Raw genomic sequence first — 25,958 nt, 5'->3', positions numbered from 1 at the left:
AACTGCATTAAGAGGGTTCGCACGGGTTTTTAATTATGTAACTTTTGGTATGTAGTTCTAGCTGGCTGCATGGGTGTTTCCGCCGTTTCGCTCATGCGTAATTTGCTTATGAGCCAGTTACTCTTACAAAGACCTCAGCGAAGACATCTCCTTTCTTAGGCAGGTAGCTCTCTTATGCTTTGCCACAAGTAAAGAAAGTAAACCATTTGTTATGTATCTTTCTTTTAGAACAAAAATGGCATATAAAGAATTTCATACTATAAAACGGATTTTAAATTTTATCTCGTAAACCACCTATTTCTATGTTTATTTAAAAAAACTAAAATTTCTTACAGAAAGTAAGGGCGGCAATTTTAAGTTTTTACCCCGCCTAGGAAAAATGCTAAATCCGGCGCTGCTAAAAGGCTGTGTATTCATGTATTGTTCTTATTCTACTAAATGTTCTACATGTTCTTATTCTACTAAATAAAAGCTTGTTATAAATAAAATAGGAATACATAAACAATCTAATAAATTACTAAACTGATCGAAATCCACTGTCCTTGCCTTTATTTGCTAACTGTATACAGATGTCTGTGCACGCTGTTTCATTTACTCCCAAGTTATTTAGTTATATGCAATCATATTTTGAATAATGGCTGAGAAATTAAATTACCTAAAAGTCTCTCCTCTATCAATATTTATCACTGAACAAATACTTGAGTGCTTTACATTATAGAACAACAAAGTTTCTCGAAAAAGATATATGTGCCTGTTTGATACTTCAAGTGAGAAAAAATACTTTCATCATTAGCTAATTTTCACCATGGAGAAATTTTTCTAAACTACTTTAAAAACTTTTTATTACTAATACTTACTTCAAAATGAACACTGTTATAAATGATAAGAAAAAACATTTAACTGCGCTCAGCGATGAACAATGGTATGTATATCATTCTATAAGAAATTGCTTGGTGCATGCTATTCTGTAGTGGAAAAGATCTGATATCTGTAATACTTTTTATACCATTACTCATACCAGATCATCATAGTTATTTTCTTCACTCGAAATATTTTTATGCTAACTATCCTGAACCACTGTAAACAGTTCTAAATAGTTTAACAGGAAATGGCTCACACACAGAAATTTCAACATTACTAGAATATGAAATTCAAAGCTCATCATTAACGTTAAAATAATTAACTTTTATTTTCATATGTGTCATTCTATAAATTTTAATTTAAATCATCGTTAACATAAACTGAAATACAATTTAAATTTCTGTAGGTAAAATATGCATGAAAGCATAATTGTATATGTATCTGTATTAATAATATTTAAGAGATTAATGAGCTATAATGATTTATACTTCAATACACAAATATGCATGTTTACTTTCGAAGAACACACATACACATTTATATATATGATACACGAGAAGGAACTTTTTCACATATAAAGGAAACTTTTCTTACGAGAAAAAATGTAATCAGTTTTTTTTTTTTTAAATGCTTAGAACGCGCGTTCATACAATGTCCAACTTTCTTTCCAATTCGATGTACGCGAATCCACTCTCTTCTTCGTTTTGCTATCTCTTTCGATATTTTTTGAACCAAAAGAATGCGATAGAAGCATAATTCAGGTTCCTTGCAAGCTCGTGATTTACATTGGTGTACACAACAAAACTTGTGGTCTGTACTTCTTTCTAAGTTATACATAATGCCCACAACAATAAAAAAAAATAAAACGTTTAATTACTTTTCGATCACAACACGCTTCACAAACTACGTAGTTAACGTAAATTCTTATTTCAATTCTACATTGTTAAACGTAAATACCGATTTTTAATATTTCCACCTTTTAGCCACTAGATGGCGCATCAGAGAGCTGGAATAGCGGATAGTTTAGTAGTTTGCGCATCGCAACTTTGTAAAACGATGTAGCAACGTAACCTTTGTTTCGTCATAATAATTCTGTTCTGTCAAGGTTTATCGCAGTTATAGTGTTTGAATGATAGTGACTACTGTAAACGTACGATAAGAGTCTTTGATTAAAGACTTCTCCGTGCTGAAGCGTGATTTATATTTTTAAGTACTGAAAGCTGAAGAAGTGGGTGATACTTTTTCTTGTAAGCGTTAACGGGGTGAAATGTGCAAATTATTTAGCATTTAAAAGCAAGTGTAAAGCACTAAGAAATCTAGAAGAATCCAAACGTCATATAATAATAATGAAGCATGTATGATGAACTGCGTAAATTAACGAGTGATTGCCTAAATATTCTTCAGCGAGAAATCGTATTTCTGTGTAATGTAACAAATAGATTTTTTCTAAAATGTTCCTGGAAATCAAGTCAAGCTTATGCAGTACGTTAGATAAATCTCATGAACAATACATATTAATATTTTGATCAAGGAGACGTGCATTTACACAAGGCACTGAAAATAATTGTGAAATATCCAGGAGTAGGTTGGCGTGAAATTCACTTAACTACCTTATTTTCCATCCATGCAGAGCATAAATATCATCCTGATTTATATAAGAAGCTTATAGTTATTAGTATCGAATAGAACTTTCATGTCTAAGTGTATGCAGTGCAGCAATTGGAAGAAGAAATATGTAATAGGTATCCATAAAACAACGAATTTCTTGTGTATCATAAAAGTAATCAGACATTCAGACACAAGTTTAATTTAAACAAGCATATGCTTAATTTACACAGGGGAGAAGCATCAAGGTGTGAAGTATCATTTCATTTAAATCAATCAATCTTTTAAAGTCATTTAAGCAAAAAAACTCATTTAAATATGCAAGCGTATTTAAATGAGAAACCTTACATGTGTAAAGAATGTAAGAAATCATTTACTAAAAAATGTTCATTAAACATGCATATGCGTATTCATACAGGAGAGAAACCACACATGTGTGAATTATGCAAAAAGATGTTTAGTGTAAAGTCTTACATAAAGAGGCATATGCGTATTCACACAGGAGAGAAACCATATATGTGTGAAGAGTGTAAGAAGACATTTACTGTAAAGGATAGTTTAATCAAGCATATGCTTAATATTCATGCAGGAGAGAAACCTTATATGTGTGAAGTATGCAAGAAGATGTTTAGTGTAAGGAGTAATTTAAAAAATCATCTGCTTATTCACACAGGAGAGAAACCTCACATGTGTGAAGTATGCAATAAGACGTTTAATGTAAAATCTAGTTTAAACAAGCATATGCTTATTCACACAGGAGAAAAATCATATATGTGTGAAGCATGTATGAAGACATTTAGTGCAAAGGGTACTTTAATCAAGCATATGCGTATTCACACAGGAGAGAAGCCTCACATGTGTGAAGTATGTAAGAAGATGTTTAGTGAAAAGTGTATTTTAAACCAGCATATGCTTATTCACACAGGAGAGAAACCTTATATGTGCGATGTATGTAAGAAGTCATTTAGTCAAAGGAGTAGTTTAAATAAACATATGCTTATTCACACAGGAGAGAAACCTCATATTTGTGAAGAATGTGAGAAGGCATTTATTAAAAAGAGTAGTTTAAACATGCATATGCTTATTCACACAGGAGAGAAACCTTATATGTGTGAAGTATGTAAGGAATCGTTTAATCAAAAAGGTAGTTTAAACAGGCATATGCATATTCACAGGAGATAAAACCTTATATGTGTGAAGTATGTAAGAAAAGTTTAGTGTAAAGGATAATTTGAAAAGCATATGCTTCTTCAGAAGAAGACATTCAGAAGCTAATTTAAACAGGCATATGCTTATTCACACAGGAGCAAAAAATCATGTGTGAAGTATGTATGAAATCATTTATTCGAAGAGTTCATTTAAACGGCCATGTGCGCATTTACACAGGAGAGAAAACTTGTATGAATGAAATCCATTTAAATATTCCGGGAAAGTGCAGAATCACCCACTGCTCGGCACATTTTATAAGAATTGCACATACTCGGTATCCATGTACACATCAACCTATCTTCACTTAAAAAAACATCCCAGAATTGCACAAAAATGCCATTGTGCACTCCCTTTATCCATGTACACATCGACGTATTTTCACTTAAAAAGTCAAAGAAAATTGACAAAAATGCAATTCTTCTTACTCTTGTAAAAAGTGCCAAACAAATAAGTGAGCGATTCTGCAGTTTACCAAAATATTCATGCATGTATTCACACAGAGCAGAAACCTCATATGTGTGAAGTATGTAAGGAGATGGTTATTCAAGTGTGTAGTTAAACAAGCATATGCTTATTCACACTGGAGAGTGTGTGGTATGTAAATTCATTCATTTTCATAAAAGGGGTTTTAAATATGGATAACAACATAAGAGACAAATGTTATGAGTTACGTATGTAAGTCATTTATGGTGATGCAGAAGTTGAAAAAACTTATCTTACTACATAGAAAAAAAACCTCCTCCGTTTTTAATATGTATTTCAAACAACTTTTACTTACCTTTGCAGTAAGCAATGTTTTTGCAACTAGAAAAGATCATTATTTTGGTCAAGTCTGTATTTTTCTCTTGCGTTAACAGAATTCTTGGAATTTAGAGGCAAGTCTGAATAGCATAAAGCTTACTGATGACCCTGTGTGAGAAACATAACTTCTCAATTGATGAAAATAAATTATACACCATTTGTTTCCACAATATGAAATATTTTTCAAGATATTTTTACATGATAATAAATGTTCAGTGTTTATATCTTGTGTGTAATGAAATGCGGGTAAGAACTTCAAAACCTAAAATTCTATAAAGCAGCTAAATGTTTCATCTAATATCTGTGCAGTAAATTGTACGTGTTTTATGTTAACTGTGTCTGAATTTCATACTTTTATGAATTACAGCTGTGTCAATACATATAGTAATGCCATTCTTGGTGTCTGTCATGAAAAATGTATTAGGTATTTCCACTCGTCGTGAACAAGTACTGAAAACCATGCCTATCCTCCTTCAAGATCAAATGTGTGAGTGTATAACATTTCTAAAATCAGTGCAGTGTTCTTCAGCAATGTTAGAAAGGTGAAATGAAATTTCAGACATTTTCAGTCAAATAGAGCAATCCCACATATATAATTCATATAAGAAAAAATTTGGCAAACATCGTTTCACTGCAGGTAAAAAAATCTCTGTATAATAGATATGTATTTTGCCAAAATTTGCTACTGCTAATAGAAAACTGAAAAAAAAAAAAATTGCTAATAGAAAACTGTTTTATATTTTTTCGATGTAATAGTGAAAGAAAGCTGAAATAATTAATTTTTTATATTCTGCTGTGATATTTGAAGATGAAATTATTTTCCCTTTTGGGAACTTAAAAATATTTTGCCTCTAAAAAATAAATTAAATAATAAATGCTATAAAGCACATATTCTAAAAATAATAAACAAGTTCATAAATGCCATAATAGGTACCTTTTTTCCTAGGTGCTTTGGAAAGCATCGAAGTTTCTGAAAGACTGAGCAAAAGCAAAAAAGCTATTCTAATTATTTTAAGATTAACTTCATTTCTCTTCTTTAATATTTTGGCTTTAGTGTGGAATTGGGTGGCCCTTTGAGTGTTGGCAAATTTTGGCAATGAAACCCCATAACTTCTTATTTTGGTGTAGTGGCCATTTTAAAATTGTGCCTTCCTGGTGCCGATGTTGGTGTCAAAAAGAATCACCAAAAGACAAGGGACACCCAATTATAAAATTTTACCATTTTATGGCTTGGTGCAATCTCGGCAGGTCTGAAATTCTCAAAATTTTGCCTTAAACTCTACCCAGTGTGGCAGACTAGCTCTGGCACCGATCCTGGCCTAAATCTGAATAACAAATCAGGTATTCTCAGTTCAAACAACACTGACTATAATCTTTTAGCCTTCGACTATCATTTAAAAAATCTTTTTTTTTTTCCATAGGGATTCTGATATATTTCTCCTTCTTAATGCATTTAACCCATCGGAATAGAGTTAGCTGAAATCTGTGATGCATTTCTCAATTAATAGAATATAATAATTAAAGTTACATTTTTCAGTATATGCAGAGTTTCAAGTAGTTATTTATTGTGAGATGTGCGAGTAACATACCCAAATAAACAAAAAGAACAAAAGAGGGTACTGTTTTGTTAGCAGTGTACCAAATCCAGAAATAAATATGTGTATGTGTTCATGTATGCACTAACATACAAATGTATGTATGTGTGTACATATTCATATATATGCACATACATACACATGCGTATACAGTCAAAAGTCGGGAACTACTCCGATATGCGCCCTCAAGGCGCCGAATTTCTCGCCAAATATTTTTGGCGAGAAACTCCACACTGCCATATTGCTATCTAAATTTTTTGTCTACATTTTGAACTTTAAGCCTAAAATGTCTCCAGAAACACAGTTTTCTTGAATGCAAAAACCACGTTTTAAACACACAATTTAAACTAAAAATCCGAAACAAAAACAAAAAATTTAACAAAACCATGAAGTTTCTACCCAAAATTATTTGACAAGAGTCCATGTACACAGCGATATGTTTTAACTTAAAAAAAATATACGAATGGCACCATCTAAGCAACGAATGAACTACGGACACCTCGCTTTAATAATTAACATAACAACAATAAATTTCAAAGAATACCATGTACACAGCGTTCTGTTTCAACTTTAAAAAACATCTACGAATTGCATGGTTTAGACGGTACGCACTAATCAACAAAATAACTAAAATAAATTTCAAACAATTAAAAAAAAAAACAACAATAACGACAGAAATTCATACTAAAAAAACAATGAACATAACATTCTACAAAATAAGAACAAGAATAAAATAAAATGCACTTACCATTAATGCTTTTTCGAACAACAGAAATACCAATTTCATACCGCCACGTAATCACTATCGTATTTATATGACAGCCAGACACACTATCCAGAAAATTCATACTATGGTTCACAAATAAATAAAATAACAAATAATCACAAATCCCTACTTCTATCACACATAGCCACTAAAAATAATCTCCCATACCTTCTTTCCACATCTCCAAATACTCACTGCCCCTCAACAGGATGGCCACGACGATATTTCCTTATGCCGAACTTCAATTCAACAACTTTCACCATTAAATCTTTCCCCCCTAGCTTCTCAGACACAAAGCATGACGGGAACCAACGAACTCCAGCAAAAGATTTTTCAACGTCAACAGGGTTGCCATACAACACGCAATCGCGCCAAAAACCGGCGCAGAACACATATCGCCACATTTGGTGAAATTAGGGCGTATATCAGAGTTGTACCAAAAGTCGTTAATTCGGACACCCATAATCCGGAATGATCTATAATCCGGACCTCAAAGCTAAAAACTTTCTGTGCATGCGCCGCGTTGACACATGCGCATAGGCGTTTACGCGTGCGCATAAGACCTTTTACCACTGCGCATATGCGTGTGCGCAATCGCAGAATACGTTTTTGCATGCGCGTTTTATGTATAACGGACGATATAATCTAAAATTATCTAATTATCTATTTCAGTAAATGTTGATAATTGTGTTGTTCCTTAATCTTCGAATTGGATCCGGTTTATTATTTTTTGCAGACTGTAAGAGCAATTTTATAAAAGTAAACTTGAACTTTCGATTATGTCAAATAGAGTTTTCGATTCTGGAGCTTCCAAAGGATCGTACAAAACATAAGTATGTTTCGATGTCCATCAAACAAAAAGTGGAATTGCTGCAAAAATTGGATAAATACATGAAGAATGTGACAGAGAGGTTAGTGAAAACGAAAAAATTTTTATTGACAAGTTAGTCGGTATTCTCGGCACAACAATTAACGGGACTTGAACAGCGGAACTTTGTAACTGAACAAGAAATTGTGTCTGTTTATAGAATTAAAGAGAAAGTATTATCACATAAAACGAAGCAACTTAAAACAATTTGCATTGAAAGAAATGTTTAATAAAGTAAACAAATAAATATTAAGCTTTTTTTTTTTTTTTTTTTTTTTTTTTTTGTAAATTTTGATACCCTCTAGATTATAATTATTCTTTATTTCATAAATTAAGGTTTCATATTTTTAATTTTAGAATTTCTGCATGCCATCTTACGAGATTTAAACTGATGATCTATAATCCGGAATCGCCAAAGTCCCAACGAGTCTGGATTAACGACTTTTGACTGTACTTTCCTATATCAACATTACATTTTTGAATATGATTCCAATAGTAAAACAGTACCAAAAAGAGATGGATGCAAATATTTATGTTAGCATCTATGTATGTATTATAATTTACAAGACAAAGTTCAGAATATTATAAGTGATTGATTAATCAGGCATAATAGTTACACTCATGAATTGATCCTGATATGGATAAAATACAAAAAAGTAGCATCTAATTTAATATTATATTGGCAGTTTTCAGATAACCGGCTCTTGGCGATTTGTTGACATCTCGGGAGAGAGTGCATGTGTACCAGAATATGGCAACCCTGATAATTGTTGCAACCCACACAGGGAATTTTCTGTTTACTTTTCGAACATTGCGGTAAGAGAAAATAAAGTTTTAAAATCGCAAATCATTATTAGTTCATATTTTCGCAAAACGTTTATGGAGAGTTAACCCGTAACAGGGAACGTGCGGTCTGACGAACCGTGCCACATGTTCGTCCCATCACCCCTATTGGAGGTTTTGTCCAATTGAATGGATTCTGCGTTTGAGTAAACCAATTTTTAATACGAACAGGAATGTAACAGCAGACAATTGGTTTTCTTCCATAGAACTTACCACAGAATTGTTGAAAAATGGACTGACATACGTTGGAATTGTTAAAAAAATAAGGAAGAAATTCTGAAAGATTTTCTTCCATGTAAGAAAAGAGAATTTAACATTGTATGGATTTGCTAAGGATATAACCTTGATTTCATTTGTTCCAAAGAAAAGGCGAGCAGTGGTCTTGATGTCATCATTGCATCATTCGATAGAAACAGACTCGGAAACACAGACACCTGAAGTAATTGCGTTTTATAACAGAACCAAAGGTGGTGTTGATGCTTTAGATGAAAAATGTTCTGTCCATTCCTGTAGTAGGAGAACAACGCATTGGCCTATGGCTCTTTCCTACTGGTTAGTAGATATGAGTACAGTAAACTCATACATTTTGCACCAAGGTTATAACCAAAACCCTGTTATGACCAGAATGGTGTTTTTGAAAGAATTAGCAAGAGAATTAGTCCAACCACTACTACACACGAGAGTGAAAAATCCAAGAATAAATCAATTACGCCTGACGATAAAGCGGATTTTAGGAAAAGAAGCTGAGTCTAAGGATGTGGAGCAGTGCACAAAAGAAGCAAAATTAAAATCAAAGCAAACATGTCGTCTGTGGTCCCCAAGCAAGAAAAGAAAGACAGCATATTTATGTTTATCTTGCCAAGACCCTGTTTGTTTGGAATGCACGCGAAAATTAGGCAATGAATGTGCTAAAGAAGACGAAAACTAAATTGTTTACTATCAGAAAATCAATGAGATACTGATATTTCAGGTACTGTCAAAATTTTTCTCTATTGTGCTACATACAATTTTCTCCGGTTAAAATTTGCTTTAAATATTAAATAATATAGATAAAATAGTTGGTACTTTTCCATTTTGCCGGCGCAAATGATAAAGTCGCCAAAAATAGTACAACCGATGCCAAACGGAATATCCTCGCTGGTAACCTTTTACGCCTCATTTTCAAAACAAGTCGCAGCCATTTCTTACCAGATTTATTGTTTATTTCAATACTGGCATACAATTACATAGAATTTTTACCACATAGTTAACTTTTATGCCCTAAGGCCATTCGCAGTAATTAAGTCAATTAGGATGCAATTACACCGCTCATCCAAAAATGTAGAAAAAGCAAAGTCAAGGGTTAAATTCATCAATTCTAATGACACTGCACTAGCGAAGTAAAACACTGCGGTTTTTCACAATTTCTGAGTAAGCTATTCATAGGAATTGAAATAATTCTTGCATTTAAACTTGTATTTCAAATTAAGATTTAACTTAAAATTAAAGTAGATAATTACTGAAAGAATTAGATTTTTGTAGCGTAGTCTACGTGAGAAGAGATCACTTGGGGTCACGTGATATGAAACGGCAAATCAAGATGTCGTACAATAAAAGCATAGTGAATTCTTTAATTAATGTCTTTTTACAAATTTATCGTCTTTATTTATTGTCTTTTTACAAAATTTCAAACGATATTAAAATGTTTATGCCTTCAAAATAAAAAATTCCTAAGAACTAATATTTGTTAACTTTTTTTATGTGTATACTGTGTGTTGTCGCCAATAAAGTCTGCTTCGCGAGATATGCGCCGGCGAAACGGAAAAGTACCAAATAGTTAATTCAAAATAGATGCATTCTTATTTTTAGTTTTATAGAATTTAGTGCAGCATATGATTTTCATCGAAAAATTTAAGGCTATGGGGAAATTTTCTGGGAAAAATTTAATTTCACTTTAAAGTGTAAAAACATATTTTCTTTTCAGAGTGAAATGTTCAAAGAACATCTAAGTGAAATATCATGATGATATTTTAATTAGACGAGTTTTAAAAATTTATTATAATGCGCAGTCTCTGAGACCGCACGTCCCCTGTTATGTTCAACTTTTTCACCTCCCCTGTTACGGGTTAAGATGGGTTTTCATCTGCAAAGAACCCATTGGCGCCATTGCAGTTTTACTCGCCAAGTTCACTAACGGTTGATTGATGCCGAGAATGATAGGCGTATGGTTATCAGATTAAAACACATGGAAGTAAGCCATTTAAATGTGGTATTTAGTACATATAATCAAAATAATTAAAGAATAAGTAACATAAATTCAAGTTAGCAGAGAAAATAATATGTTAAGCATATGGAAGTGAAAATTCAAAATTAATTGGTTAAACGTGATATACGAAAGCAAATTCATACTGAATTCAAGTTAGCACAGAAAACAATATATAAAGCTTAATGGAAGTAAAATAATCATGTAATAATGATTCTTTTTCTAGGTAAAGTTATCTATTTAATGAAAAAAAAATAGTAAAATTCAGATCTGTCTTTGAATATCTTTCAGTGCTATAAAATTCCAAAATATACCTGTTTTTAACATTGCAGTTTCTAAAGAAATTGTGAATGTATAAAATCAAAAAGCCAATTTTACGATTAATATCTTCATTGCATGATTTCAAAGTACTTCCAAAATTATAATTGAAAATTCTTTATCATCACATAAATCAATATATATTCTCATTTAAAAAAAAAAAACTTAATTGCAACTACCTGATTACATAAAAGTTTTTTTAGTAATAAATTATATTCTGCTCTGACTTGTTTTTTAAAATTTTATGTGTATGTTCATGTATTGCATAAAAAAAACCCAACATATTCACTCTAAATTTGGCATATTAATTTTTATATATAAAGACTTGCTTTCTAACTCGTAACAAAAACCAAGGAACACATTATTTGTCATTCAGTGCTTTGCAACTGATAATACAGCTCATCAGAAGCCAAACAGTAAAGTGACTGAAGTCTGGTAGTTTGTTTAGCCAAGCTAATGGGCAAATTGTATGGTTGTTTTTATGGTATTCCCAATATGTAACGTGGATTTAAACCTTCAGAAAGACCTCCTTGAAGGCATTTTTCTTCTTATGCAGATATCTCTCCCATGCTTTTCATTAATTTAAACAAACCAAACCCAACTGATGTATGTTGCTAAAAATTTATTTTAAAGTCCACATTTAATAACATTACAAAAATTACAAATATGGTCTAACTTAGATCATTTTAAATGCAGGTATTTATATTAATTACATTAATTGCATATATTTATTGTATGAATATTTTAAATGTCTATTTTATCATTAATTATTATAATATATTTATGGACAATATTTCTTTTTTGACTGTGCTTTTCAATTTATCTTTGATTTTAATTTCACTTTTAAATTTTCATACCATAATTTTATCAAAGTCTTCTAAAATTTAGTCACAATTTCACTCAATCAAATCTGACAGTGTAGATCACAGATGCAATATAAAAACTATATCAGATATCAGTCACTAAGGGTGTATGTATGAATTACATTTTTCATGCCGTCTGTTTTGTTTATTTCATGCTTATGACTGCATAAGAAGACTTACGTGAAACAAATGTTGTGTCACAAGCAGTGACACCGAGATGTTATTTCACATATAACTGGGAAGTACAGCACTAAATAGCTCTATAATTGTTAAAGAAAGTATCCTAACTTTTAAAAAGCTTCGGTGCATGTAATGTGAAATTAATTACTTTATGATTTTAAGAATAAGAAGGGTTTGTGTGTTTATTTAATTAAATATGCAAAGCATGTGAGGGCTAGCTGAAAAAGGCATGCTTTTGTGAATATTTTCTAGGGTAAATAGGCTCATATTTACATCACTTAAGGAAAACCACGAAAATGTCACAAAACACATGTGAAAAAAAATAGGGTTGATCTTTGGATTATGGTAACTTGGCGATTTTTTGGCGAAAATTTGGCAACCAACTCTGCTACAGCAATCCCCTATTTTTTTCGCCGCCACTTTGTCTTCTCGAAGTAAAGACATGTTTCTTTTCTTTTTATTTACTCAACACTTTTTCCAACAATCTGCTAGCCGAATTACACTTATGCTAGAAATTTTATAGAACAAAACTGCTTAATCATGACAAATATTAACTGCAAAATTGGGAAAAAGTGCAGAATCGCAAACTCCTTGCCGCTTTTTTCAAAATCGCACATACACAGTAACCATGTACACGTCGATTTATTTTTACTTAAAAAAACAACCCAGAATTGCACAAAAGTGGCATTGCGCACACTCTTGACTTTATCCATCTACACTGCTATTTTTTCATAAATTAAAAAAATTTGCACGAAAATGCAGGAAAATTTTGTGAATCTTTAAACTCGGTTAAATGCACATATATGAAATTACCTGATCGCGAAAAAGTATATACCCTTTCCAAGGATGAACATTTCCACATTTAAAATGAATAAAATATCCAAAAACTTTTACCTCTAAATTATCTATTATATTATAAACGTCACCAACGAATTTATACCGCAAGCTTTAAAAATGGTTACAAATACTTAGTGTCAAATATTTAAAGTATTTCCATGCACGTTTACTTCAACTGAAACATATACCAAAAAATTCACAAAATAACTATCATTTAATTAAAATATAACTAAACCATGTACACGTCGACTTATTTTTACTTAAAAAAACATCCCGGAATTGCACAAAAATGGCATTGCGCACACTCTTCACTATATCCATGTACACTGCTTTTTTCTCATAAATTAGAAAAATTTCACGAAAATGCATGAAAATTTTGTGAATCTTTAAATCTGGTTAAAAGAACATATATGAAATTACCTGATTGCGAAAAAGTATATACCCTTTCCAAGGATGAACATTTCGACGTATAAAATAAATAAAATATCCAAAAACTTTTACCTCTAAATTATCTATTACAGTCAAAAGTCGTTAATCCGGACTCGTCGGGACTTCGGCGATTCCGGATTATCGATTTTTCCGGATTATAGATCATCAGTTTAAATCTCGTAAGATGGCATGCAGAAATTCTAAAATTAAAAATATGTAACCGTAATTTATGAAATAAAGAACAATTATGATCTAAAGGGTATCAAAATTTGCAAAAAGAAAAAGCTTAATATTTATTTGTTTACTTTATTAAACATTTCTTTCAATGTAAGTTGATTAAGTTTTGCTTCGTTTCATGTGATAATACTTTCTCTTTAATTCTATTAAACAGACATAATTTCTTGTTCAGTTACAAAGTTCCGCTGTTCAAGTCCTATAATTGCTGTGTCGAGAACACCGAGTAATTTGTCAATCGAAATTTTTTCGTTTTCAATAACCTCTGTCACTTTCTTTGCTATCGGAAGCGAATTATAATGACGAGGAACTTGTTTTAAATCATATCAAAGACGGAGCATATCGAGATGAAATACTACATTTGGTAAGGAATTATAAGACAAATAAAATAAAAAGATCTGTGCTGAAGATAAGGATAATGCTGACAGATCAACTTCCAATTCATTATGCGCCCGTCGCGGCGTTCCCCCCGCCGAGCAGCGTGAAATTGATAAACAGATTTCGGATTTCAAAACATACTTTCGCTTTAGATCCTTTACATATTAACAAATATATATCGGAAATTCTATTTGATATAATCGAAAGTTTAAGCTTACTTTTGTAAAATTGCTCTTACAGTCTTCAAAAAATAATAAGCCGGATCCAATTCGAAAATTAAGGAGCAACGCAATCATCAACATTAACTGAAATAGATAATTAGATAATTTTAGCTTATATGTCCATTATACATAAAACGCGCACGCGAAAACGTATTCTGCACTTGTGCACACTCATATGCGCAGTCGTAAAAGGTCTTACACGCACGCGTAAACGCCTATGCGCATGTGTCAACGCGGCGCATGCGTAGAAAGTTTTAATTTTGATGTCCGGATTATAGATCATTCCGAATTATGGGTGTCCGAATTAACGACTTTTGACTGTATATTATAAATGTCACCAACGAATGTATACCGCAATCATTAAAAATGGTTACAAATACTTAGTGTCAAATATTTAAATTATTTCCATGCACGTTTACTTCAACTAGTAGTGGTTTGCTAATTTTTATGACTTTGGCGATCCATAAAACTATTCTGTCACTTTAGAATCAATAATATTTTTTAATTCAATTTAATCATCTAATTGTGTGTGTCACCTGAGATCTTCACAAAGGTTATTTTTGGAAAAGCATTAACAATATATTATCTGGTTAAATTGTTATTGTACATTAAGCCATAAATATTGTTTTTCTCATTATTTTAGATGAAAATAACCAATAATAAAAATAAAAACATTACTTAATTAATTATTTATAATGCATATTTTGGCAGCCCATGAAATCAAATTAATTTAGGGTTTGGAAACCTCATTGTTCTGCGTTCTTAACGTTTTGTGAACAGCGGTGTTACCAATTATGGCTAATTTTTGGAATGTGGTAACAGGTAGTTTAGCGACATTTTTGTAAGGCGATAAAGGTTACTAGCTAAGACTTTAGCAGTGTACATGGATAAAGTCAAGAGTGTGCACAATGCAATTTTTGTGCAATTCTGGGATGTTTTTTTAAGTGAAAATAGGTCGACGTGTACATGGATACGGTGTATGTGCTGTTCTTAAAAATGCGGCAAGCAGTTTGCAATTCTGCACTTTCTCCCAATTTTACACCTAATCTTCGTCATGATTAAGAAGCACTTTTGTTCCATAAAAGTTCTAGCATAAGCATAATTCGGCTAGCAGATTGTTGGAAAAAAAAATGCCGAGTAAAAAAAAAAAAAAACATGCCTTTACTTTGTGAAAACAAAATGGCATCCAAACAAAAACTAGCAGGTTGCTGTAGCAGGGTTGGTCACCAAAAAATCGCCAAGTTATCATAATCCAAAGATTAACCCCAATTATCATTGACCCCCTCCTGCGAACCAGTATTTGTCACCGAAAACCTCCTTAATTATATGAAAATATTTCTATTTATTCTTAAAAGTTCATTAAAAATAGTGTGAAAATATGAAAAAATAATAATAAATAAGTGAAGAATAATTTAAATCGGCAATTGCAAATAATGAAGGTCATAATTCGACAAAATGAACATAAGAGGAATGGTTACAACTTTTGAACAAGCAAATACATAGGTTGAATCCGCTGGGTTACCAAGTTTGAACTATTATCGCGAAAGTTGGCAATGTTTACATTACCGAGTTCTTTGAGGAAGTGCTTCTGAAAAAATACATTTTTTTTCTATTTATTCTGAGAAATAAAACCAATAGCAACAGCTTTTAATTTATTATAACTTTTTCTTATTAATTTTAGATATCTGTACATTTTTTGGTTAAAGTGCAGAATCTCCCGCTTATTTGATTGGTGTTTGTTTGGCGCTTTTTCAAAGAGCAAGAAGAATTGAATTTTTGTCAATTTTCTTTGATTTTTTAAGTGAAAATAGATTGATGTGTACATGGATGAAGTCAAAGGAATGCGCAATGCCATTTTTGTGCAATTCTGGAATGTTTTTTAAGTGAAAATATGTCGATGTGTACATGGATCCCAAGTATGTGCAATTCTTAAAAACGTGTCAAGCAGTGGGTGATTCTGCACTTCCCTCCATTTGTTTACTCTGTCCATAGCTACTCAAAAAGATATATTGGTAGGATATAAGATAAAAGTTATTAATCTTCCCTCCCAAGTTAAATGGATATTACTGTAGTGTACGATTTCAAAAAAGTAAACCATTAGAATATTAAGCTGAAATTACAAGTCTGCAGCAAAGAGACTTTTCTTAAATTTGAACTATGCACAAAACCTTTCAGATGCATTCAAACTCTGAACTGGATAAGTTAATTAATTTACTATTGTGAAACTAATATGAAAATAATATTGTTGATAGTATAGTAAGAGAGTTAAGATGTGTATATTGTACCACCTAAGAATTTATATTCTCTACCACCAAAGAATTTATATAGTGTACCACCAAAGAATTTATGCTGGGAGAAAGCAAAGCTTTGATGACACCACAGAGCCAAATAAAAACTGTCTTAATTTTTACTCTTTTTATGTATAAAGTCTTAGTTGTTAATCTCATGTTAAAATGTATTTTCTAATACAGTATGAAGTCTTTAATCCGGACATCCATAATCCGGAATGATCTATAATCCGGACCTCAAAGCTACAAACTTTCTGCGCATGTGTTGCGTTCACATGTGCATAATACCTTTACGCATGCACATATGCATTTATGAATGCACATAATATGTCAGCACAGGCGCGTTTAATGTGTAACGGACGGCATAAGCTAGGCTAAAATTATCTAATTATCTATTTCAGTTAATGTTGCAGATTGTGTTATTCCTTAATCTTCTAATTGGATCCGGCTTATTATTTTTTGCAGACTGTTAGAGCAATTTTATAAAAAGTAAGCTTGAACTTTCGATTATGTCAAACAGAGTTTCCGATTCTGGAGCTGCCAAAGAATCTACAAAGTGAAAGCATGTTTCAATGTCCATCAGACAAAAAGTGGAATTGCTGCAAAAAATGGATAAAGGCATGAAGAAAGTGACTGAAAGGTTAGCGAAAATAAAAAAATTTGGATTGACAAGTTAGTTGGTATTCTCGGCACAGCAATTGCAGGACTTAAACAGCGGAACTTTGTAACTGAACAAGAAATTATGTCTGTTTATAGAATTAAAGAGAAAGTATTAGCACATAAAATGAAGCAACTTAAACAACTTACATTGAAAGAAATATTTAATAAAATAAACAAATAAATATTAAGCTGCTTTTTTTTTTTTTTTTTGTGTGTGTGTGTGTAAATTTTGATACCCTTTAGATCATAATTGCTCTTTATTTCATAAATTACAGTTTCATATTTTTAATTTTATAATTTCTGCATGCATCTTACCAGATTTAAATTGATGATCTATAATCCGGAAAAACCCCTAATCCGGAATTGCCGAAGTTCCGACGAGTCCGGATTAAAGACTTTGTACTGTATATAAGGATTGACAAATGATGGAAATTTACCTTAAACCTTTTGTTCTATACATACTTCATTAAAACCTTTTGTTCTATACATACTTCATTAAAATCTTTTGTTCTATACATAATTCAGCTTATGAAAGAAGTTAAAGCTATTCCAGCCGCCTATCCCCATATTAAAATTTTTTTGATTAAATCAGGTTCATGTGTAATGCATCAAAAATATAAATAAGCCTTCTGTATTATTTGTCAAATATCATTTTTCATGGCCTTAAATTGGATGTAAGATTTATTTCACAAAGTTAGGTTTTCACTTATGGTTCAAAACTTTTAAATTTATGTTATTTGAACCTGTTGCATTAGTCTTTATTTTAAAGAATATATTGTATGTCATATGGTGATGAAAGCAACCCGGCTAATATAGAAATTAAATCAGACTTTCTAATTAATGTTATTTGAAGCCATTGTGTTATACTTTGAGGAATATGATATATGGTAAATATCTGTGCTCATGTTTTAGAAAGGCATAACATTTTTTTTTTTTTTTTTTTTTTTTTTACAGAAATAAATTACCTACCTAAATCTATTGTCATGGCAATTAATTTTTTTGAAAGAGGAAGATTATTTATACACCAGATGCTAAACCTTTATATTTTTACTGTGATCATGAATTTTTAAATGGTGATTTAATATCATTTTTCAGGTTGAACTGCCCTTCATTGAAAGGTTTTGTTCGATGTGTGGCCTGTAATGACAATACCTGGGTCTTTTCTTGTCAACAGAAATTTGTTACCCCAAAATCCAGAAAGGTAAAATACAAATTTTTATTTAAGTCTAATGTTCTTAAAATATATTAGAACATGTATAGTTGACATTTGATTATTAAAGTGATTACCATAACAAAATAAGCTGATTGAATTGCTAAATTTGTAACTTTTAAACATTGCCAGACTCTGTCTGCTTTAATAAGGAAGTAACATACAGTGCATATATAGCAGTGTTTTGATTTTGATTTATCATTTTATTCTGTTTTAATTATGAGTTCAATCTCATATAAATTGGGATACCTTATGCTCCAACATAAGGTATCCAAATTTATATAAGCTTGAAGTTATGCAGCTCCTTATTTTATTTTACATATTTATACTTGTTAATTTGTTTTGAAATAGTCAGTAATTCATAAAATGCTGATGAACAAACATTATTATGCCTATGTATAAAAATTAGCTGTAATGAAATGAGAAGCATTAAAGTATAATAATTTATGCTGATTCCTCTAAAACTCCATACCCTTCTTCAAAACAACACTTCAGTTATAACTGTGTTAACAGACAATGCAGTTATTCAACATTTTTATACACAGTGCTGTCACTTTCATACTTTGGTTCAGTAAAGTAAATGGAATTTGATATTCTTTATTTGTTTTTTTCCTGACATTATAATTATGAATTCAGTTGTCAGAAAAGAATGATTAAATTTATGAAAACATCAGCATCAGAATAACTCCATTTCTTGCACATTTACGTTCCCCCCCCCCCAATGGCAAGCACTTGCCTGTGCCGTCATTAACCACTCCTGAGGCCAGATATGGTGGTCTCTTTATTATGGAGGCACCTAATAGGTGGGCCATCTTTGCATCCTATGAAGGGACAGACAATGTACATCCTTGCCTTCTCCGGGATTTGAACCTGGGCCCTTTGGTATAGTAATCAGGCTTCCCTAACCACTGTATCGTCTGGTCTTTAATTTTACACATTTACTTTAATATGCTATTTTGTATTGATATGGAATATGAAAATCACATTCTTTATTCCATATTTTCTAAAACAAGTGCTTTTTAGTCATTGGTTCTATTTAACTAAAATTCACATGTATTGTTTTATATGCAAAATAAGTAGGACCCCGACTAATTAGAATCTGACTTCAGAGCTTTCGTTTGATGCATCTATCACATAACTTCAGAACTATAACTGTGTTATATTTAATTTTTAGTGCTTAATGCATTCATACCGAGGCCAATTTTTATGTTCTTCGCCGCGAGGTGGTGCTCGAATTTTTTCCACATTTCACCATGTTCTGACGGCGCGATTATTACCTGTTCTGACCTATATAACGAGTCGTACGTTTGCTAATAGTACACTGACTAATTATAAGTATTTGGAAACCTATGCAAATGATGATATCTGCAGTCCCAAGGTACGCCACGGACTCCGCTGGTATATATCGTGTAGGAAACAGCATCGGCTTTAGTCGCATGCAAGATGCCTCGCAGTTCGGAGCTCTCTGATTTCGAGAAAGGTATAATTATCGGGTATCACAAATGTGGCCAATCCTTAAGGGACATATCTAGCGATCTGAAGTACCCAATATCGACAGTGGCCTATGTGATTAAGAAGTGGAAGGTGAGGGGTGATTGTCGGAATGTGCCCCGAGTCGGCAGACCAACGAAACTGGGGGATAGAGACCGATGAGTGCTGTTCAGAGAAATTCGGAAGAACCGCACACAACCGATGGCCCTCATCTGCAAAGAGTTTCAACAGGCATGCTGGAGTATTGTTTCAATGAATACCATCCGTAAGGAAGCACATCTGCTTGGTTTTCATGGTCATGCTGCTGCCCATAAGCCTTTGATCACAAAGTCCAACCACACTGCTCGGTTAATGTGGTGCAAAGCACATCGAAATTGGACCGTAGATCAGTGGAAACAGATTCTTTGGAGTGACGAATCAGGGTTCACCCTTTACCGTTCGGATGGCAGGGTCTGGGTCTGGCGTCTACCTGGAGAACGTCTCTTGCCAGAATGCATTGTGCCAACAGTCAAGTTCGGCGAAGGTGGAATTATGGTCTGGGGGTGTTTCTCCTGGTATGGGCTGGGACCCTTGGTCCCCATTCATGGTAAGCTGAACTCCGATGCCTACTGCACTATTTTGGATGACAATGTGCTTCCTACGTTGCGGCAGTTTTACGGGTTGGACCCCTGTTACTTTCAGGACGACAATGCCAGTTGTCATGTTTCGACGTTAACCAAGGCTTGGTATGGTGCCAATGGAGTTCATCAAATGGACTGGCCTGCCCAGAGTCCAGACCTGAACCCTATCGAGAACCTCTGGGACGAGTTGCATTGCCGAATTCAGGGGTGCACTACCCTTGCAAAATCGGTGAAGGAACTATGTCTTCTATGTCTTCTCCAAGCCAAGTGGAAGAAAATACCACTAGCTGTCATACAAAGACTTGTGGAAAGTATGCCCTGGAGGGTCCACGCTGTAAATACCTCTCGTAGAGGCTCTACCAACTATTGATTTTGAATTAAGTTAGTTTTTCTTTTCTATCACAGGTGTCCAAATACTTATTGGTAGTCAGTGTATTATGAGTACTAATTTTGCAAGTTGTGTAACTCGTGTGGATTTTTTCATCTTAACCTCAGATTTCTGCCAATAAATATAACTAGAAAAGCAGTTAGAATGTTTTTTTTTAAATTTTTCTCTTATAAGTAATAGATAACAGGGATATGGAAATAAGTGATTCATCTGATGAATCTATCAATAGAAGAAGAAATATTGGTACTAATCGGTTTTGAGGGCCGTAAAAAATCGCCAAACTATTGTTGATGCCAATGCTTGCAAAAATAATTGCGGCAACCTTAATGCAAGAAAGGAAGTATAATAGTAAATAACTATCTAAGATTAATGTTTTAATTTAAATGAAAGGTTAATTTCATATGATACTTTTTCATTATTATAATTTATATAAAAAAGGCTAAACATGACTGAATGGAAGATAAGAGTAAATAACTATTTCAGAACATTATTATAATTTATATAAAAATTGCTAAACATAACTGAGTGGAGGCCTGCATCACTATTTCGCTACTGACTTATCACTAAAGCATAATTTCATCTCGTTGGTTGTTCAAACGTAATTTTCTATAAAGAATGATGCCTTTTCTTTGAAAATATTCAGAATCGAAATTCAGAAGTGCAGAATAGCTCACTTATTTGTTTGCCACTTTTTACAAGTGTAAAAAACAATTGGATTTTTGTCAATTTTATTTTACTTTTTAAATGAAAATAGGTCGATGTGTACATAGATAAAGTCAAGGGGGTGCGCAGTGCCATTTTTGTGCAATTCTGGGATTTTTTTTTAAGTGAAAATAGGTCAATGTGCACATAGATACCGAGTATGTGCAATTCTTAAAAACGCATCAAGCATTGAGTGATTCTGCACTTTACCCAAAATTCTATTGCTGACTTTTCATCATGGGCAATTCTCAAATTGTTAAACCCATGGGATATCAAAAAAGGATTTAAAAATTAACCTAGTATTTCAATGGCATCTTAAGAAACATAGAACTATAAACTTGCCCAATCTGAAACCAGAGCATACGCTAGATTTGGCGCCTTTGCGCATACATTTTCGCTGCAATTTTTTCTGTGCAAAAGAAATTAACTCAAGCTGTTATCATTGTGAATGAATAAAAGAGCAGCTAGAAAATTTATTATAATTCAAAATTAATGTTTAGTACTAGTGAAGAGAGTGTATTAAGTCAGATAGTTTTCACACTAAAAATGTTAACTGAAATACAAAAGAACAAAACTATAAATTTCACCTTATTTATTATTAATATTTTTATTCAATCATATTTCATTATTAAACATGTTTATTACTTCTGTATCTTGCGAAATAGACTGGCTGCATGAAATTTTTTATAACTTCTTCTCTGTGGGACATGAATTAATGCATTCAAAATGCTAACTTTGTATTAATACTCACTCATTTCTTATGCTTTAAAGTCCCATATACTTTAAAGTTTAATTTAGTATTTGTAGTACAGTCAGAAGTCTTTAATCCGGACATCCATAATCTGGAATGATCTATAATCCGGACCTCAAAGCTACAAACTTTCTGCACATGTGTAAACGCATTAGCAAAAAAATTAAGCCGGATTCAATTAGAAGATTAAGGAACAACACAATCTGCAACATTAACTGAAATAGGTAATTAGATAATTTTAGCTTAGCTTATACTGTCCGTCATACATGCGCGTTTAATGTATAATGGACAGTATAAGCTAAGCTAATGCGTTTATGCATGTGCATTTAATGTGTAATGGACAGAATAAGCTAAGCTAATGCGTTTAATGTATAACGGACAGTATAAGCTAAGCTAATGCATTTACGCATATGCATTTAATGTATAACGAACAGTATAAGCTAGGCTAAAATTATCTAATTGTCTATTTCAGTTAATGTTGCAGATTGCGTTTTTCCTTAATCTTCTAATTGGATTAATTTTTGCAGACTGTTAGAGCAATTTTATAATAAATAAGCTTGAACTTTGGATTATGTCAAAAAGAGTTTCCGATTCTGGAGCTGCCAAAGGATCTACAAAGCGAAAGCATGTTTCGATGTTCATCAAACAAAAAGTGGAATTGCTGCAAAAACCATTCCGAAATCTGTTTATCAATTTCACACTGCTCTGCGGGGGGGAAACGTTGCGGCGCGCAATGAACTGGAAGTTGATCTGTCAGCACTACCCTTATCTTCAGGGCAGATGTTTTTATTTTATTCAGCTTATAATTTCTTACTAAATGTAGTATTTCGTCTTTGATATGATTTAAATCAAATTCTTCATCATTATAAATATCACGAATACACATCAAATAGTTTTCTGGTTGCAATTTTCTAATTTCGACTATGCGTAATGTATGCTTTACGCATGCTCGTGTTGAAAGAAATGTTTAATAAAGTAAACAAATAAATATTAAGCTTTTTTTTTTGTGTGTAAATTTTAATACTGTTTAGATTATAATTGCTCTTTATTTTATAAATTACGGTTTCATATTTTTAATTTTATAATTTCTGCATGCCATCTTACCAGATTTAAACTGATGATCTATAATCCGGAATCGCCGAAGTCCCGACAAGTCCAAATTAAAGACTTTTGACTGTATAAGTGTTACTAATATTTTAATTCAGTGCTGCTTTTTAATAACTTTAGCATTTATTTTGTTCGATAAATAAATGAACTAAAAATATAAAACTTATTGTGAATCGATTTTGTAATAAATACTCAAATTATTTCATGTTTTTAATTTTTATCACTTCCAGCTGATTAGGTGTGCAGTAAAATTCACCATCCTGCAGCAAGCTTCATTTTAGCATCATTAAGCTGTGCACAGCCAAGTTAACCATCTTCAGGGCAAGTGGCTGCACCAAGCAAACCCAATGACATTCCAAAAAGGAATGTCAGTCAAAAAAAAAACTTGATACCTAAATTTCGTAAACAAGAAATCGGACAATTAAGCTACAAATCTTGTGACCAATTTTTCAGTTGCTGGGCTTAGTGCCGCCATAAAATTAGATGCGAATAAACTGAAGAGCTATGACAGATATTGTATCTTACCCTTCAATGAAATCAATTTAAAGCAAGCTTATCAGATGATAAGCAAAATGATAGCATCATTGGATATGAAGACTATGGTAATGATTGCAATGCTAGGTGTGAAGGCTATGGGTTCTTACAATCAGCCAAATATAATATCTCAGTATGCTGTCACTATTAAAATTCTAACTTGTTTATTATTATTTCATATTGGTCATATTAGTTCCAGAATGGATGCACTTTTTATATAGAACTATATAAATATAGAAAATCTGAGAAGTTAATTTTCTATGGAAAGCCTTCGTGCAAAATTAATAGCATCTTGTTAGTTTCATATATGTTCTGTGAAAGTAATTGCTGTTGAATTTAGAATATTGCATTATCTGAGATTTGAGACAAAATTTGGTAAATTAGAAGATACTGAAATAGATAAATAGGAAATGAAACTGAAATTTACATATTTATACAGAAATAAATATCTTAATAAAGTGGCTGTATGCAAAGTATAGATAGAATTTTTATAATTTTTTGCTAAAATGCTAAAATTATGTGCTATAAAAATTTTATTTTCATTAATATTTATGATTTTTCCCTCACAAATGTTTTCCCAAGGTGTCTCATGTTTTAGCTCTTTTAAATTTTTCTGTTTTAATGTGAAATATGTCTTTTTTATCAGTCTTACATTAAAATCTGTCTCATAATCATTTGAAAATGAAAGAAATTTCATTCTTTTCAATAGCTTAAAAATATTTTCACAAAATATAATTATAGAAAAAATGAACTGATATATTTATAGTTATATATATGTAAAGAAGAATGTTTGAAAATTTCATGATATGTAATATTAGTTAACCTAATATGTAAAAGGAAAGTTTAATCAAATAATTTTTATTATGCTGTATTAAAAACCACTGTAATTTTAAAATTTATTGAATTTGAAAGCTAAAGAAAAAAACTACAGTTATTTGAAACTCTTTAATAAAACAATTATTTATTCTTGTATGATAATTTTCTGTATATTTAACATAAAATTGTATGCATGTAAATAAAATTTTTATTTATTATTTTAATTGTGTTAGCTTCAATTTTTATTCTCAATAAATCTGATACATGTATTTAATATTCAGCTAAGTTTTATTAACTCTGATTTAATTGTTGATAAGCATTTTAAATTTAATCCTGTCAAAAAATTAAATTTCACTTTTAAATTGGTAGTTTATTCATACAACTCTCATTTCCTGTTTAATTGTAATAGCATACTTATAATTTTATAAAGCATACCTCCCTTCCCTGAGGAAAAAAGTACACAAATTCATTCTTAATTTAAAATTCAATCATGAGATCAATGTGAAAACGAGTATGGCCAATGGAACAAAATAACACATATGTCTTCAATAGAGAACAACATATCTGTAATTCCCTTAGCTTCATTTATCCCATAAGCTTCTTTACCTATTAAAAAAAATTCTGATTCCCCCCCCTTGAGTGCAAAGTCATCAATACCGCTAATGGGATTACACATTTGGTGCCCCTTAATGTAGAAGAATTAATGTTACTTTTCATAGATAATGTTACCTTTATCATTCGATTTTAAAATAAGCATAAATTTGTTTTCTGTTTTGTTTATCAATATTTATTTCAAGATTAACACATCTGCAATTTACATTATTTATACATTGTTACTGTTATTAATCTTATTATATTTTATGGATTGTAAACTGACTCTGGATGAGGGAAATTTCCATTATTAAATATTTTCTGTTAGCTTAAATAAAACAAATAAACAGACGCAGAATGTTTGAAATAGGTTTTATGTTTAGTATATTGACTGTTCTAAGGATGGAAGAGTGTTGTAAAAATATAAAATGTAATTTTGTAAAATTCTTAGGTTTGTCAAAGCAAGAAATAGAACAAATATGCAGTGCCAGACTTAATTATCGAGGCTCAGGATGGAAATCTCTTTTGGGCACCACTTATCGGAATGATC

The 25,958-nt window shown here is 31.8% G+C and overlaps 1 protein-coding gene across 2 annotated transcripts; it reads left to right on the top strand.

The window, feature by feature from the left end:
- Positions 1-1,877: 1,877 nt before the first annotated feature.
- Positions 1,878-25,041, top strand: LOC118194642 (uncharacterized). Of its 2 annotated transcripts, none has more exons than XM_085826802.1 (3): positions 1,878-5,113; positions 18,294-18,399; positions 23,698-25,041. In XM_085826802.1, the coding sequence occupies exon 1, from the start codon at positions 2,785-2,787 to the stop codon at positions 3,646-3,648; it is 864 nt and encodes a 287-aa protein (XP_085682928.1). In that variant the 5' UTR covers positions 1,878-2,784; the 3' UTR covers positions 3,649-5,113; positions 18,294-18,399; positions 23,698-25,041. The 2 variants fall into 2 exon arrangements, with proteins under 2 accessions (XP_085682928.1, XP_085682927.1); XM_085826801.1 differs by having other exon boundaries at positions 1,878-9,518.
- Positions 25,042-25,958: the final 917 nt, after the last annotated feature.

This window comes from Stegodyphus dumicola, chromosome 11, assembly GCF_044657685.1.
Source record: "Stegodyphus dumicola isolate Sdum_Otavi_A_Nest chromosome 11, ASM4465768v1".
NCBI classification, from domain to species: Eukaryota; Metazoa; Arthropoda; class Arachnida; order Araneae; family Eresidae; genus Stegodyphus; species Stegodyphus dumicola.
Note: the sequence above shows the minus strand (reverse complement) of the source record. Positions and strands in the feature narration are given on the sequence as shown.